The 15,042-nt window shown below is 44.3% G+C and overlaps 1 protein-coding gene across 1 annotated transcript; it reads left to right on the forward strand.

The window, feature by feature from the left end:
- The first annotated feature begins 7,255 nt into the window (after window positions 1–7,255).
- On the forward strand, window positions 7,256–11,486 carry LOC126355606 (uncharacterized). Its single transcript, XM_050005969.1, has 2 exons — window positions 7,256–7,307; window positions 10,990–11,486. Exons 1-2 carry the CDS (start codon window positions 7,256–7,258, stop codon window positions 11,484–11,486), a joined length of 549 nt encoding a protein of 182 aa, XP_049861926.1.
- The last annotated feature ends 3,556 nt before the right edge of the window (window positions 11,487–15,042 follow it).

Consider the following 15,042-nt stretch of genomic DNA (forward strand, 5'->3'; position numbering starts at 1 on the left):
GAAGGAACAGTTACTGAGAAGAAATGCTGAGACTGAAGAAATTAAATGTAAATTAAAGCCAGGTGATGGCAAGAACCAAGGACATGTTGCAGTTTCAGTTCCCACCTGTGAAAGTCTGAGAAACATCTGTCTGGGGGAAGAATACAGGTGGCACCAAGGTCATGACTGTCATGTTATAGAGTATCCTTTGCAATTGTATAAGTGTGTTGCCAGTATACACCCTCTGCCTATGACCATTGCCCTAACTTATAACATGGCTATGGTCGTGCCGATTTGAAAAGCTAAATGGCGTTTTCGTAACAACTGGTACATGATGTGCCAATTCACAGTGGCTTTCCACTTGATAATACATGTTTTGCAGTGGCAGGGCTGGTATAGGTGGTGACAGGAAGGTGCATAGGCAAGTCTTACAGAAGGGACATCACAAGTATATGAGCCATAGGGTAGGGAAATGGGTGCAGAAGGAGTGTAAGGTCTGGTGAGGATATTGTGGAGATTGAGAGGGTGATGAAAGGCTATTCTAGTTGTGGCGGGCAAAATATTGGACAGAGTGGACCTCATTTTAGGGCATGGTTTTAAGAAGTCATAGCCATGTTGAAGTAGGTGATCAATACATTCAAGACCAGGATAATACTGAGCGACAACAGATGTGTTCATAAGTTAGTTTTTGAGAAAGATCAACAGTGTCAATATTGGATGTGATGACCCATGAAATCTACTTTTGAACTAGGCTGGTGGGTAATTATGTCCAGTGAATGCTGAGGTGAGAATGGCTGTGTATTGATGCAAAGTGTCTACCTCTGAACAAATAGGTTTGCCTTGAATGCCAAGGCTGTATGGCAGGAAATGTTTGACATGGAAAGGATGGCACCTGTCAGTATGTAAGTAGTGTTGTTTGTTAGTAGGTTTAATGTGAACAGAAGTGTGTAGTTGACCTTGAGTAAGGATAAGATCAATTTCAAGGAAAGTGTCATGGGATTTGGAATAGGAACATGTGAAATTTAATTGAGAGACTATTTTTCGAGATTTCAAGAATTTTAATGGATAAGCTTCACCATGAGTCCATATGGCAAAGATGTTAATGTATCTAAACCAAACCAGGGCCCGAAGGCTTATGGATCTCAGGAAAACTGCCTCCAAGTACTCATGAAAATGTTGCAATAGCAAGAAGTTTTCCTGGTTCCCATAGCTGTGCCCCTTATCTCTTTTGTGCCTGCTGCTCAAAGGTAAAGTAGTTGTTGGTAATTATAAAGCTGATTACGTTGAGCAGAAAGTATGCCATAGGTTTGGAATCAGGTGGGCTCTGATTGACGAAATGTTCAGGAGCAGATAGCCCATGTACCAACAACTATACTAGTGTCCAAAACTAAGCAACAAATCACTATTTCCCATCCTGTGTCTAATTCATGGTATACTGGTAATCATACAGACTGTCAACAGATGTCCACATGATCATGTTCTGTATGGAAGATGTCATTCCGGTCAGTGGACAACCATACCAACGGTGACATCAGGACACCTATTAAATGGGGTAGTGTTTGCTTGGTAGTCCCACATCTGCAATCACTATGTGCACAATCACAGGTGATGCAGTATTGCACAGAGGATGCTTATTAGACTCTATGTGGTGGAGGGCCATATGAAGAGTGAAAGCAGGACAGTTGCAAACTAATGTGGCATGATGGCTTAATGTGAATCATTCTGTTGTTTCTCGGGTGTGTGAGACATCGGAATGAGAGGACCTTCTGGCTGTAAGGGCACAACGGTACCGCCTTAGTACTGCATGGCATCTGGCATCACAGCATCCACTAGACGTGTTGTACGAAGGCAGATGGTGTACAGAAGGCTATGGTAGAGTGGCCTTTATTGTCGGAGACCTACTGACCTGTACCTTTGACTTGTCTTACAGAAGGAAACATGTAGAGTGGAATCGTCAACATGCTACCTGGGCAGTTGAACAATGGGCGAATATACTTTGCACAGAGAAGTCCCAATTTGAATTGGAGAGTGACTCTTGATGGATTTGCATCTTAAGAGAATGTGGAACACGATTTCGGGACTCAAACACTGTGGAAATGGACCGATATCAAAGAGGATCCCTAAAGGTGTGGGCAGGAATTTTGTTGACCACTTAAACACCAATTCATGAAATTTTACATATGAGTCAGCAAGGTTTAACTGCTGTCAGGTATCATGACAAGATCTTGGGGCCTCATGTACAGTTGTTGCAAGGTGCTGTGGGACTAGTCTTCCTATTGATGGGCGATAATGCTTGACCTCGTAGAGCACAGGTTGTTGATGTTTTCTTGGAAACAGAAAATATTGCACGCGTGACATGGCCTGCTCACTCTCCCAATTTGAATTTCATAGAGCATGTCTGGGATGCACTAGGGAGACAGGTTGCATCATGTTAGCATCCACCAACCACTCTCCTAGACTTGCAAGCAGCTCTGCGGGAAGAATGGGCATTAATGCCTCAACATGAAATTGGTGACCTCATTCACAGCATGCTCTATTGTTGTCATGCCTGTATTGCTGCCAGAAGTGGTGGCACCCCATACTGAGCACTTTAACCAGGTTTTAGAATTTGTGTGCAAATCCATTAAGATGGAAAATAGAATTAAAACTTTTATCTATCGTTATGCACGTTGCAGTTGTTTACGTTCTGTATTCTATAGTTGTTTCTACTTTACTGTCACCTATTTATGCTGTTTTGTGGCAAAATAAATGCAACCTTGCAAAATTTCTGTTTTTTGCTTTAATTTTAGACACCATTATACTTTACATCATAAGATATACTTCCTGCTTACCTTAATCAGCTCTATACTCACCAGTGACTACTTTACCTTTGACATGATTTCCATCTTCAGTATGTAAACTACGAAGTCCATTAAAATACCTTAAGATTTATATTCCACTATAGTAACATTTGCATGTATGGACTGAGCACTGGTTTCGTCTATGATGTGTTTTAAATCTCAAAGCATTAACACTAGTTGGCTGCAACATATGCAGGAGCAGGAAGTTGAGCTTCATGCATTATTCTTAGCTTATTTTCTCTTACATGTTGAAGTTTGGCAGTGAGCAGCAAATAGTTTGTTTGTTTGGAGATTTTTAATTTCTGGAGCTGTTTCAGGGAAGATAGTATGGTGCTGTTGGCTGAAAGGCAAGCTCCATACCCCAATGAGGGCTTGCAATGCTGGTCTTGCAAACTGCTGAACGTAAGGGAAACTACAACTGTTATTTTTCCTGAAGGCATGCAACTTTGCTGTATGGTAAAATAATGACATTCAGATCTGTGGACTGGGGCTACTTAGGAAGATGTCGTGATTAGGAAAAACGAAACTGGCTTTCTACAGGTTGGAGCTTGGGACATTAGATGCCTTCATTGCGAACATAAATTATAGAATTTAAAAAGGGAAATGGTTAGGTTGAAGTTTGATATAGAGGGAATTATTAAGTGAGGTGGCAGGATGAATGGGATTCCTTGTCTGGTTAGTACAGAGTTGAAAATCAAAAATCATATTGGGTTTAATGCAGGACGGGCTAATAATCAATAAGAAAGTAGGAATTCAGGTAAGCTATTGCTATTATGAACAGCATAGTGAACACATCAGTGTACTTAAGACAGACACAAAGTCAACAGCCACCATGTAAGTGCAAGTTTATATGACAACTAGGTCAGCAGATGAAGAGACTGAAAGAATGTATGATGATATAAAAGATATTATTCAAACAGTTAACAGAGATGAAAATTTGTGCCAGGGACTGGCATTTGATAGAAGGAAAAGAAAGAGAGAGAGAAATAGTGGGAGACCATGGATTGATGAAAAAGGAATGAAAGGAGAAGTTGCCTAATAGAATTTTGCACAAAGCACAATTTATTCATTGCTGATTCTTGGTTTAAAAATAATGAAAAAAGGTCATATAAGTGGACGAGATTTGGAAACACAGGAAGGTTTCAAATAGATAACTTAATGATAAGACAGATTTTGAAACCAGATTTTAAACAGCAAAATATTTCCAGAGGCAGGTGACACTTCGAAGTGGAAAATGGCGACACTGGCGTCGTTGGTCTGTGTGGGCCGGTCATTGGAAACACTAAGGTGAGAGGAGGGAGGAGTGAAACCTTCACACGCGACCTTTTGTGCAGCCTCTGAGCTGGGGGAGAACATGAACTACTGGTGTCACACGCGTCACAGGTACCAGAGGGGGGGTTTGGCGCGTTTGAGGTATAAGAGATGGAAGGTGGCACAAGAGTGTGGTCGGGGTGGAAGTTGTATTTTGAAGTTGACTCGTCGTCGAGGTGCCAAGCTGGTTTAAGGTGCAAGACAGACACTGTTTGTATTCTACCGTTGCACAGAATGTCAAAGGTCTGCGGCAAGCGGCTTATCATTTTGTGTGGGCTCGAGTAGAGCGGGTGTAGTGCAAGTCGTATCGTATCATCGCACAGCATCACGTAATTGCAAACGTGTAGGTCTTTGTGCACAAAGACACGAGGGACTGTGTGTGGTCGTGGGGGGGCGTACATTAGCGGCGAAGTGTCGGACGCGTTCTATAAGTGTCAGAAGTTTTGTCTGCGGAGGAGGATGGGATCCTCGACGAATTGTGCTGGAAGGACGAGGGGTTCCCCGTACAACAATTCCTCTAGGGAGGCTTGCAAATCGTCTTTGTAAGCTGAATGGACACCTAGTAGTACCCAGGGGAGGGCTTCGGACCAAGATCTGTTGTGGCACATCAGCGCTGCTTTTAATTTGTGGTGCCAGCGCTCAACCAACCCATTACTTTGTGGGTGGTACGCAGTTGTACGTAATTGGTTTGCACCACATAGATTGCATAATTTGCCAAAGAGAACAACTTCAAATTGTCGTCCTTGGTCCGTCATGACTGAAGATGGGCAACCGAACCGCGTGATCCAGGAGGCGATGAAGGCCCATGCGACAGAGTCGGTGGTAATGTCTGTTATTGGAATTGCCTCCACCCACCGACTAACATTGTCGATGATAGATAAAATGTATCAGAAACCCTCGGAAGGAGGGAGTGGTCCGACCAGTTCAAGATGGATGTGACGGAACCTGCCTTTCGGTACCTCAAACGAGCCCAACGGTGGGTATGCGTGATGGGTGACGTTAGCGCGTTGGCAAGGTATGCATGCCCGTGTCCAGTTTTTGCAGTCTGCTCTAACCCCAGTTCACACGAATCGCTCTGTTATGAGGCGTGTGGTAGCCCAAATACTGGGATGTGTTAGGTCGTGGATAGCAGCAAATAACTTACGGCGCAAGGCGGCCGGTACTAGGGGGCGGGCAGTACCTGTGGAGACATCACAGAGGACTGGTAAGGCCAAACCTGGAATTCGGCGAGGCTCAATTGAGAGCAAGGTGGACTCGCTATTCAGTAACTGTTGAATGTCATCATCCGCTTGTTGCTCAGCAGCTAGGTCGTCGAAGTCCCAAGAAAACGAGATTGTACCGACCCGTGACATAGTCAGCAATGACGTTGTCCGCACCCTTGATATAACGGATGTCTGTTTTGAATTGACATATTAGGTCCATGTGTCTGAAATGGCGGGGGGGAAGGTCGGTTGTGGGATTATGCATAGTGTTCGCCAACAGTTTGTGGCCTGTATATATAGTCACAGACCTACACTCAATGTCCTCTCGGAAATTCCAAACTACCTCGTAAATAGCAAAGAGTTCTCGGTCGAAAGTGGACCACTTAAGCTGGGAGGCTGACAAATTCCGCAAGAAGAAACGTAGTGGTTATACAGAGCCTGCCACCTGCTGCAGGAGCACAGCACCGATAGCAGCGTCGCTTGCGTCAGCTGTGATTGATATTGGGGCGTCAGATACCGGATGCACGAGTGTGACAGCGTTCGCTAGTGCCGTTTTTAGTGCGTCGAACGCACGTCGCATGTCTCGCCCCACGGGACCTTGCGGAGCCCTGAAGTATTCTTTCCAATGAGTGCGTCAGTCAACGGAGCCTGTAGTGATGCAGCGTGTGGGATGTATTGCTGGAAAAAATGTATCATCCCTAAAAAACGACTTAGGTCGCAGTAAGTCTTGGGCAGGGGGAGGTCGCGTTTAAAGGCGACTCTGTCTGACGTGGGGCAGGTCCCTTCTGCGGAAACAGTATAGCCCTAAAATGTCACACTAACGGACCGCAACTGAGATTTATCGTCGTTGTTGTGGACTCCATTCTCGATGAGAATACTAAGAAATGTTGATAGGTGCTGCTCCTGTACTTCAAGGGTAGTTGATGAAATGAGGATGTCCAAATACGCGCAACAGTATGGGTGTGAGAAAAGGATGGAGTCGATAAACCGTTGCCAAGTCTGTGCGGCGTTTTTGAGGCCGTACGGAATGTAACAGTATTCATACAGTCCGAAATGGGTGATAATTGCTGTTTTAGGGATGTCGTACTGGTACATGGGGATCTGGTGGTATGCTTTTCGGCAATCAAGTACACTGAAAATGCATACACCATGTAGTTGTTGGGCGAAATCTTGTATGTTTGGTATAGGGTAGTTGTCTAAAATCGTTCTGGCATTCAACTATCGGTAATTGCCCCACAAACGAAATGAACCGTCCTTCTTGGGCACTAGATGGATAGGCGAGGACCAATTGCTGTTGGATGGATGGACAATACCTGAATCTAACAGCTCCTGTACAGCAGTTTTTGCATGCTGTAATTTGGTGGCATTAAGGCGTGGAACCTTGTTGCGTACTGGAGTGCCTTCCGTGGTGTTCAGCGGTGACAAGTACCGTTTGTAATCACGCCTATCATCTGCGGGACACCCTGGGGAACTACACTGGGACTAGGTGGGGTAACACGCACTATATTAGAGGTAGGAATGTCACTGACCTGCGCGAAAATGCATCATTGCGGAGGTATCTGCACCTTGGTGGAGTTCTCGTGGGTGTATCCCCACGGTGCGGAAGCGTCCCCTGCTGCCTCCCATGCGCGTGACAGTTCAGCTGACATGGTGGTGATCAGCTGTTGCAGGCGCGCGTTTTCGGCGCGATCGTCGGTGATCTCGAGGTGCTGGCTTGTCAGGCGCGACCGGGCGGCGGAGAGCTCTGTCATGAGATGGGAGTGTTCAGCTGTCACGGTGGGCAAGGTATCACAGTGTGTGGCAGGGTGCGGGGGGAAGGTGGCGAAAATCCCTGGTATCCTGTTGCCGGAAGCGTGATGCAGGAGGGCTGCTGCCTGGAGGTCTGGCGAGAGCCCGAAGTTATGCAGGAAATCCATACCGATAATGGGGCAGTCGACATCCGCAACGCAAAATGTCCAGGCGCAGCGTAAATCAGGTGAGAGATTTAGTTGGAGTTCGGCTGAACTGTGGACACGAATTGCGGAATTGTTGACTGCTCGCAGTGGCACGGTGGGCGTCAATGTTGAAGATGGGGTGCTCGACTTAGCAATGACGCTAGCATCGGCGCCCGTGTCCACGAGGAAATAGAGTGTGCTCGTCCTGTCGTGGATGTACAGTCTGCCGGCATGGTGGGCAGTGGGGTTGGTCAGTCAATAATGTTTTTGGCGCACTAAACTGCCGGTGCGAGCTGTGGCGCCTATTCTGACTCGCACTTCCCATTTGGGTAGTTGCAGGGTGCGCAACAAGAACGCGCAGCATCGCTGAATGTGATATGATACCAGCATAGTGGGCAGGGCCGGCGCAAGGCATGTGCGGAACGTGCGGCCGCACGGGGTTGCCCTTTCTGAGAGGCAGCAGATCTGCTGCTCCTCCCCCCCACCCCCCTTTTTTGTGACAAAGTCAACATTCATACCCAAGGGGGGCTTCGAAAGCAAACGTCAGAGGGAGCGGCTTTGGGAACTGTGGCATGGCGCCTCCACTACCTGCCGGCCGCCCCTGTTGAACAAGGGGAGGGAGCAGGACTAATTTCTTCCTCGCCACTGTGGCAGCACTGTCATGTTTCCGCCGTAGGAACAGAGAGGGGGAAGCAGTCTGGCGATACTGCGGTTACATGTTAAGCCTGAAGCAATTTTGCTAAGCCCTTCAATGGGCGTTTCCGAGTGTTTTATTCTTCCCACGTTATTGAAAAAAATGGTTGAACATTGCTACACTCAAACATGTCCAACACCTACAATGGCTAGAAGTTTTCCGGTTGGGTAAATATGCTGCAGGTAATTGCAAGGGATAAAGACATTGCTAATAAGCGTGACATAAGCTTGGTTTTGACGTATTTTTGAAAATTTTTACTATCTGTTTCTGAGTGATAGTCGGACGTTTTAGTTTTTGAGCCACGAAACACCTGTCTCCACCTGCATTAACAATAATTGAACTCTGACCGGCACTTTTCTATGACAATATTACTCGCACACTATCACTTTGCCACATTTATTTACTGTATAATGCATGTGAATCCATGTTTCATCTTAGTACACTACTGGTCGCTTGATTCTGATGAAAACCTGAGAAAGTATAATCTTTTAGCAACAATGGCCTCTCGTCCGCACAAAACAAAATGGTTGAAATGGCTCTGAGCACTATGGGACTTAACATCTGAGGTGATGAGCCCCCCTAGAACTTAGAACAACTTAAACCTAACTAATCTAAGGACATCACACACATCCATGCCCGAGGCAGGATTCGAACCTGCAACTGTAGCGGTCGCGCAGTTCCAGACTGAAGCGCCTAGAACCACTCGGCCACATCGGCCGGCCCACAAAACAAAACGTTCATTTTGACACCTTCTACAACGAAAATTCATAGACAGAACATTGATTCTAAGGGCTTCCTTGCTATCTATGAAGCTCATTTCTGTTTGACAAAAGATGTGCAGTTTTCGCAAAGTTCGTATTTCTTTCTATTTTCGTAATGCCACAGAAATTGCTGCCTGATAATAAATTTATCAATATCATCGGTCACATACTTATTGTGGTCTTCTTATTTCTTCTTCTTCTTTCTGGGTGCTAGTTTAACTGTAGCCTCGCTGTACCTTGTCACATGACCTAGTTTCTGGCACTGCTGCGCCACCACTTCGCCTTTCCAGGCAGAGGTATTGTTGCGTGCTCTACAACAAAAACTGCAGAATTCATTTCGATAGTTGGCCAAGGGAGTCAAGATTGGTAAGAAGCAATTTCATTGCGTTTCATAAGAACAGAAGAATTGGTGCGTCCAAATTTCTTGCAACTTGGGATCTAATAGGTAAGTGCTTTTCATATAACATACAATTAGTATTGCACATGCACATTACTCATAAGTTAGAATTTTTCTATTTCAAGATTGCAGAATAGGAAAATTTAAACTGGAAGACACAATTGACTCAGATCCCGGAAGATGGCCGGAAATTATTACCGACTGCATTCAAACAACTTTGGTCATTCGAGGTCCTCCCGAGTGCATTAAGGAAGCTTAAGAATGTCCTAAAAATGCGGACAACCGGCGTTTCAGCCCTGTGCACTACACCTGTTCTCTGAAGAATTTACAAGAAGCAGATAGACATTGGTTGGTGTACTCAAAGAGCAAGGATGCTGTGTTCTGCTTTTGTTGCAAACTTTTTTCGTCATCTACAGTAAAAATTGTAAAGAACGGTATAAGCGACTGGCGGCAGGTTGATTCGTATCTCGAAAGTCACAGGGAGTCTACCGAGCATTTGAATTCACATAAAAAGTGAATCGTGTTTTCCGAGGGACTGAAAAAGTCACGAACTGTCAATGCCGATCATCAGAGGCTTCTGAATACTGAAAGCGAACATTGCAAAAATGTTCCTGAGCGATTAATAGCAATAGGTCATTTCCTAGGTCGGCAATGTCTGCCTTTGAGAGGAAGTACAGATACACTCTTTCAGCCTGACAGCGGGAACTTCTTGAAACTCGTTGAATTATTCGGAAAGTTCGATACTGTGATGATGGAGCACCTGCACAGAACAAAACAAGGTGAGAACAAGGGTCATCATTATCTTGGAAAAGAAACACAATGAAATAATTCATCTTATTGGATCATCTATAACCAACAACATTCTATTAATGATGAAATCTGCAATGTATTACAGTATAACTCTGGACTACACACCAGATATTTCAAAAGTTGAGCAGATGACAGTTGTGGTACGTTTCGTCCAGGAAACAAGACTCGACGGGGTATACGATGTCCGAATTCGGGAGCATTTCCTAGGATTTCTTCCAGTGCCCGATTCTTCAAGCTCCACTTTGACGCAGGTCATACTCAAGTTCTTGGAAGATTAAAAAATCCTATTGTGTAATATGAGAGGGCAAGGATACGACAATGAAGCAAACATGAAAGGAAAGAAGTCTGGTCTCCAGAAAAGAATTTCAGATAAGAACAAGAGAGATTTTATGTACCATGTAGCAGTCACTCATTGAATCTTGTAAACGATGCCGCTATGTCTTCTAAATATGCTGTTTACATGTTTTGACAATGAAAAGCTTGTAGGACTTTTTCTCGTCCTCCGTTCGACGTTGGGATGTTTTGAAGAAGTATCTGCCTAACCTGTCGCTGAAGCCACTGAGTGATAGGAGGTGGGAAAGTCGCATCAATGCACTTACTCCCCTGACGTTTGAAATTGGAGGCGTTTATGATGCACTGGTTCAGGTATCAGAAGAATTCGATGGCATGACTGCTCACGAAGCAATGTCACTTGCGAATCAAATAAAAAATTACACCTTTCATACTTCTCTTGTAATCTGGTACAACGTTCTGGCTCCACATCAGTGTAACCAGTAAGACCCTCCAGACCATTGACATAAATGTTTCTGAGGCCGTGGAAGTGCTTGAAAAAACGAAAGAACATTTTGAGACCTGCAGAACAGAAGAAAAGTTTGTGTCTTTCTTGACGGGTTCCAAAGAATTGGCTGGAGTATTTGAGCTAGAAGATCTAAAGTTACCACGGATAAGCACTTCCCAGCGACGAAGTAAGAAGCCAATACACTTTACCTGTGAAGGAAGGGATGAGACAATATATGACCCAACAAAACGTTACAAGATTGAATTCTACTATTATCTTTTAGGTATAGTAACCACATCTTTGGATGAGAGATTCAATCAACTGAAATCTCATTGTGATTGTTTGGATTTTCTCTACGACATCGGCGAGCTGAAGAATGCATCTCCTGACAGCCTGGACACAAAGTGTAGGAACCTGGCAGCGATTTTGCAAGATCATGAGTCAAGCGACATTGATGCACTGGAGTTGACGGAAGAACTAAAAGTGCTTTCAACATTGTTGAAACCTGGAATAGGTCCAAAAAAGACTCTGAAGTTTATAGGAAGACATAATTGCCCTAATGTTAACATTGCTCTGAGAATTCTCTTAACACCCTTAGTGACAGTTGCGAGTGAAGAGAGATGTTTCTCAAAACTGAAATTGATAATCAACGATGAGCCAAACTTGTTTGATGATCTTGCAACAATATTGATTGAGCATAAGCTTGCAGAGGACTTAAATTACACAGATCGTGTGAAAGAGTTTGCACAATCAAAAGCCAGGAAGGTTCGATTTGTCTAGTATCTTTTCAAATTTTTGTATTATGATCAGTGTCTTGGTTATTTACTGTTTTGTTTCTTATTTTGTTCATCATTAAATAGTTATTGTAAATATTAGTGTTCAAACCAAATTATCGTTAAATTATAAATATATTTTGTTCTTCGATGAATACATTATCTGTTCACAACCATTCAAAAATTTTTATTCACGTTAACTGTAAGTTAATGCCGCGCAGGATTAGCCGAGTGGACTAAGGCGCTGCAGACATGGACTGTGCGGCTGATCCCGGCGGAGGTTCGAGTTCTCCCTCGGGCACGGGTGTGTGTTTTTTAGGTTAAGTAGTGTGTAAGCTTAGGGACTGATGACCTTAGCAGTTAGGTCCCAAAAGATTTCACACACATTTGAACATTTTTGTAAATTCACAAGGCTTATTAAAATTAGCTAGATTTCTTCAATCAGGTTTGACTCCATTTTTGAGCTGCTGCCCAGCGACTGTTTTGTACAAATCTGTAGAGAATGTCACCAATCAGTCACAATTTTTGTTTTCCAGATCTACATAGATTTCGGGACAGTGTGGCTATTTCAATGCTTTGAGTTATGTTTACATCTATATCGTCATGCTGAACGTTACTGTCAACATGATGGGTTAGATGTAAGCACATATTAAAAGCTTTGAGACTGGCCACTCAGTGGCCGAAACTTAAGTAGATTGATTGCTGACTATTCCTACAGATTTGTTTAAATAAAATTCCACATATGTTTTGTAAAAAAAAAGAAGGGGGCGGCAATTTAGCAGCTCGCACGGGGCGGCACTTGGGCTTGCGCCTACCCGGATAGTGGGTATGCTGGGTGTTGTGCCTGAGCCGGCAACGTCACGTGACGTGTTCAGTTGCGCCCGCGGGGAGGTGGGAGGGGCAACCGCTCGAGGAACCGTAACAAGTATGGCCGTCTGGCCACCAGTTGCTCCATCAGCTGCTGCTGCGAGCTGCCGGCCAGCCCGTGAAACATAGTAGACGTGGCGGCAGTGCCGCCAACATTCCGAGTGTTGAAAAACAGGAGGACGCGACCTGGCGATGTTTGATGATGGAATATGCCTGGTCCGCCAGTCGTAGTTTTTTCTCCAGAGCGGAGTTTTGGTAAGTCAACAGGTGGAGGTCGGGCGGTAATTTCAAAAGCCACAACGCCCAGAGTGCGAGGTCGGTGAATTGCTACTTGCCCACCTGGGCCCTTAAATGGCGCCAAAGCTGTGAAGGCATACGGTCCCATATTGGCACGTCGTGAATTATATAGTGGATGGCTTTTGATGGAGAGCGCTTGATGATGCGAGCTCTTGCGATGGCATATTTGTGCTGGCTTGGTGGCGAGAGCAATAGGTCACTGACCAGGTCCAGTTCATCGTGGAGGCATGTAATTAAACAAATGAAACATGCGTCGTCTCCCTACACTCCGTGAATGTCCAGAATATTCTCCACTAACACAAACCATGCGTTGTCCTTCTGTAGTTGTGGCAGCTTCGGAAACTGTCCTACAGGTGGCTGCTGTGACATTGTGGGAAGATGGCGACGGGGGGGGGGCAGCAGAGGCCTGGAAACTGGGGGTCGAGTGTCTGTACTGTAACGCAATTAAACCTCTGACCACACGACACACACGGCGTGGGAGCAAACGCGGTAGGAGCGGGCGTCACAGCTGCTGCAAATGCTGTCGCATGCTGATGTTATGTAGGGAATGTAGCGGTATGCACTTCAGGCGAAAGTACCTGGTTGTGTGTCAGCTGGTATGTAACATATTCATACGGGATGTTGCTGAGCACTGTGGTGAGGGAAGCTCTTGTTTCACCTGCGGTATGATGTCTGGAAACTGCCACGCGTTTGGATGCCCTGCAACATGTGTGGGCCACGGTGCGTGGACCGTACTAGTGGGGTTATGTTGTGCACACGGGTTTAACACTGTAGTCGGAGCCGTCGATGGCTGAATTACTGGCAATTTGTCCATGAATGAAAGTGTAGGCAAACTCATGGCGAGTTCCGGGTCACAAATCACATGGTGGTTTATCGGTGCGTAATGGTGGCAGGAGGGAAGATGAGAAACGCACGTACTGTGGTCGTATCGAAAAAGTCCGGGGTCACCACTATGGGAATCAGGTTGCATAGCTGCCGTAATAACCTGAACACCACTTGTATGAAACTCGTATTTATTCTAACTGCACAATTACACATATACACACAAAAACAAGCTTCGTGAGTGTCACCGGTTGAAACGTAAACACAACTGCCCAAAGGTGCGCACCATGACCCGCATCCTAAGAGCGTTTCCTGATGTTTAGTTTGTAAACTGAGCAAGCAGTAAAAGATACCATGGAGGAATTGGGGATGGGGTTCAAGCAGAAGAAATAAAAACTTTGATGTGTGCTGTTGATCTGACGACTCTGTCAGCATAGCTAAGGATTTGGAAGAGCAGTTGAATGGAATGGATAGTTTCTTTTGAAAAGAAGTTATAAGATGAACAATGTGGCATCATCCAAAGAATGAGAGGTGAAAGCAAGGTTGGCACCTCACAGTGAGACCACAGAAGAGTATAGTCACTGCATGCTTCACCAATGAATGAGCAAGGCCAGTGTAACCATGCCTGTTAGAGCTTCACTATGCCGTCCACAATCAGTGGTCTTCTTACGGCTGAACACAGGAATGCTTCGCCCTGATTGCAGTCACCTATGAAGATGATAGCATTGTGTTAGATAGGCCACCAGTGTATTAAGTGTCTTAGGAAGAGCTTAAAGTGAACTTCTTGTCAGACACTCTGCAAGTGAATAGTCTTGTAAATTTGTCTGCTGAAGAGTCTTTTAAATTTGTCTGTATCAAGTAATACTTTGATATTCAGACATCCTTGTAAATATTTAGAAAGTTCTTGTGGAAATGGATTATACAGATTTATGTAAATCTTCATATCTATATTGTAATAAAGTGAACTAATACTTTACAAGTAATTGTTCCACTCCATCTCCTTTTTGGAGTAAACCAAAGAATGCACTGTTGCACTGACAAGTGTAGTTTTGTATGGCAAAACAAACATCAACAAAATCAAAACAAAGGTAATGGAATGTAGTCAAATTAAATCAGGTGATGCAGAAGAAATTAGATTAGGAAATGAGACACTAAAAGATGAATATGACTTTTGCTATTAGAACAACAAATTAATGGAAGATGATGATGATGTTGTTGATGATGATGATGATGACTAGAGTAAAGAGGATATGCAAAGTGAGCAAACTTTCTACAGGCTGAGAAAAGACGGATTTTTTGATATATACTGATTTGTTAATATATAATATAAATTTAAGTATTAGGAAGTCTCTCTTGAAGCTACTTATCTGATGTGAACCCTTGTACAGAAGTGAAATGGGGATGATTGGCATTTCAGACAAGAAGGAAATTGAAGCTCTGGAAATGTGTTACACAAAAAACTGCTGAAGTTTTGATTGCTAGACTGAGTAACTATTGAGAAAGAAGTGAATTGAGCTGTGGAAAAAAGAAATGTATGTCAGAATTTGACAAAAAAGGAGGACTGGTTGTCAGGACAC

The sequence above is a fragment of the Schistocerca gregaria genome, chromosome 3 (genome assembly GCF_023897955.1).
Source record: "Schistocerca gregaria isolate iqSchGreg1 chromosome 3, iqSchGreg1.2, whole genome shotgun sequence".
In the NCBI taxonomy this organism is placed as follows: Eukaryota; Metazoa; Arthropoda; class Insecta; order Orthoptera; family Acrididae; genus Schistocerca; species Schistocerca gregaria.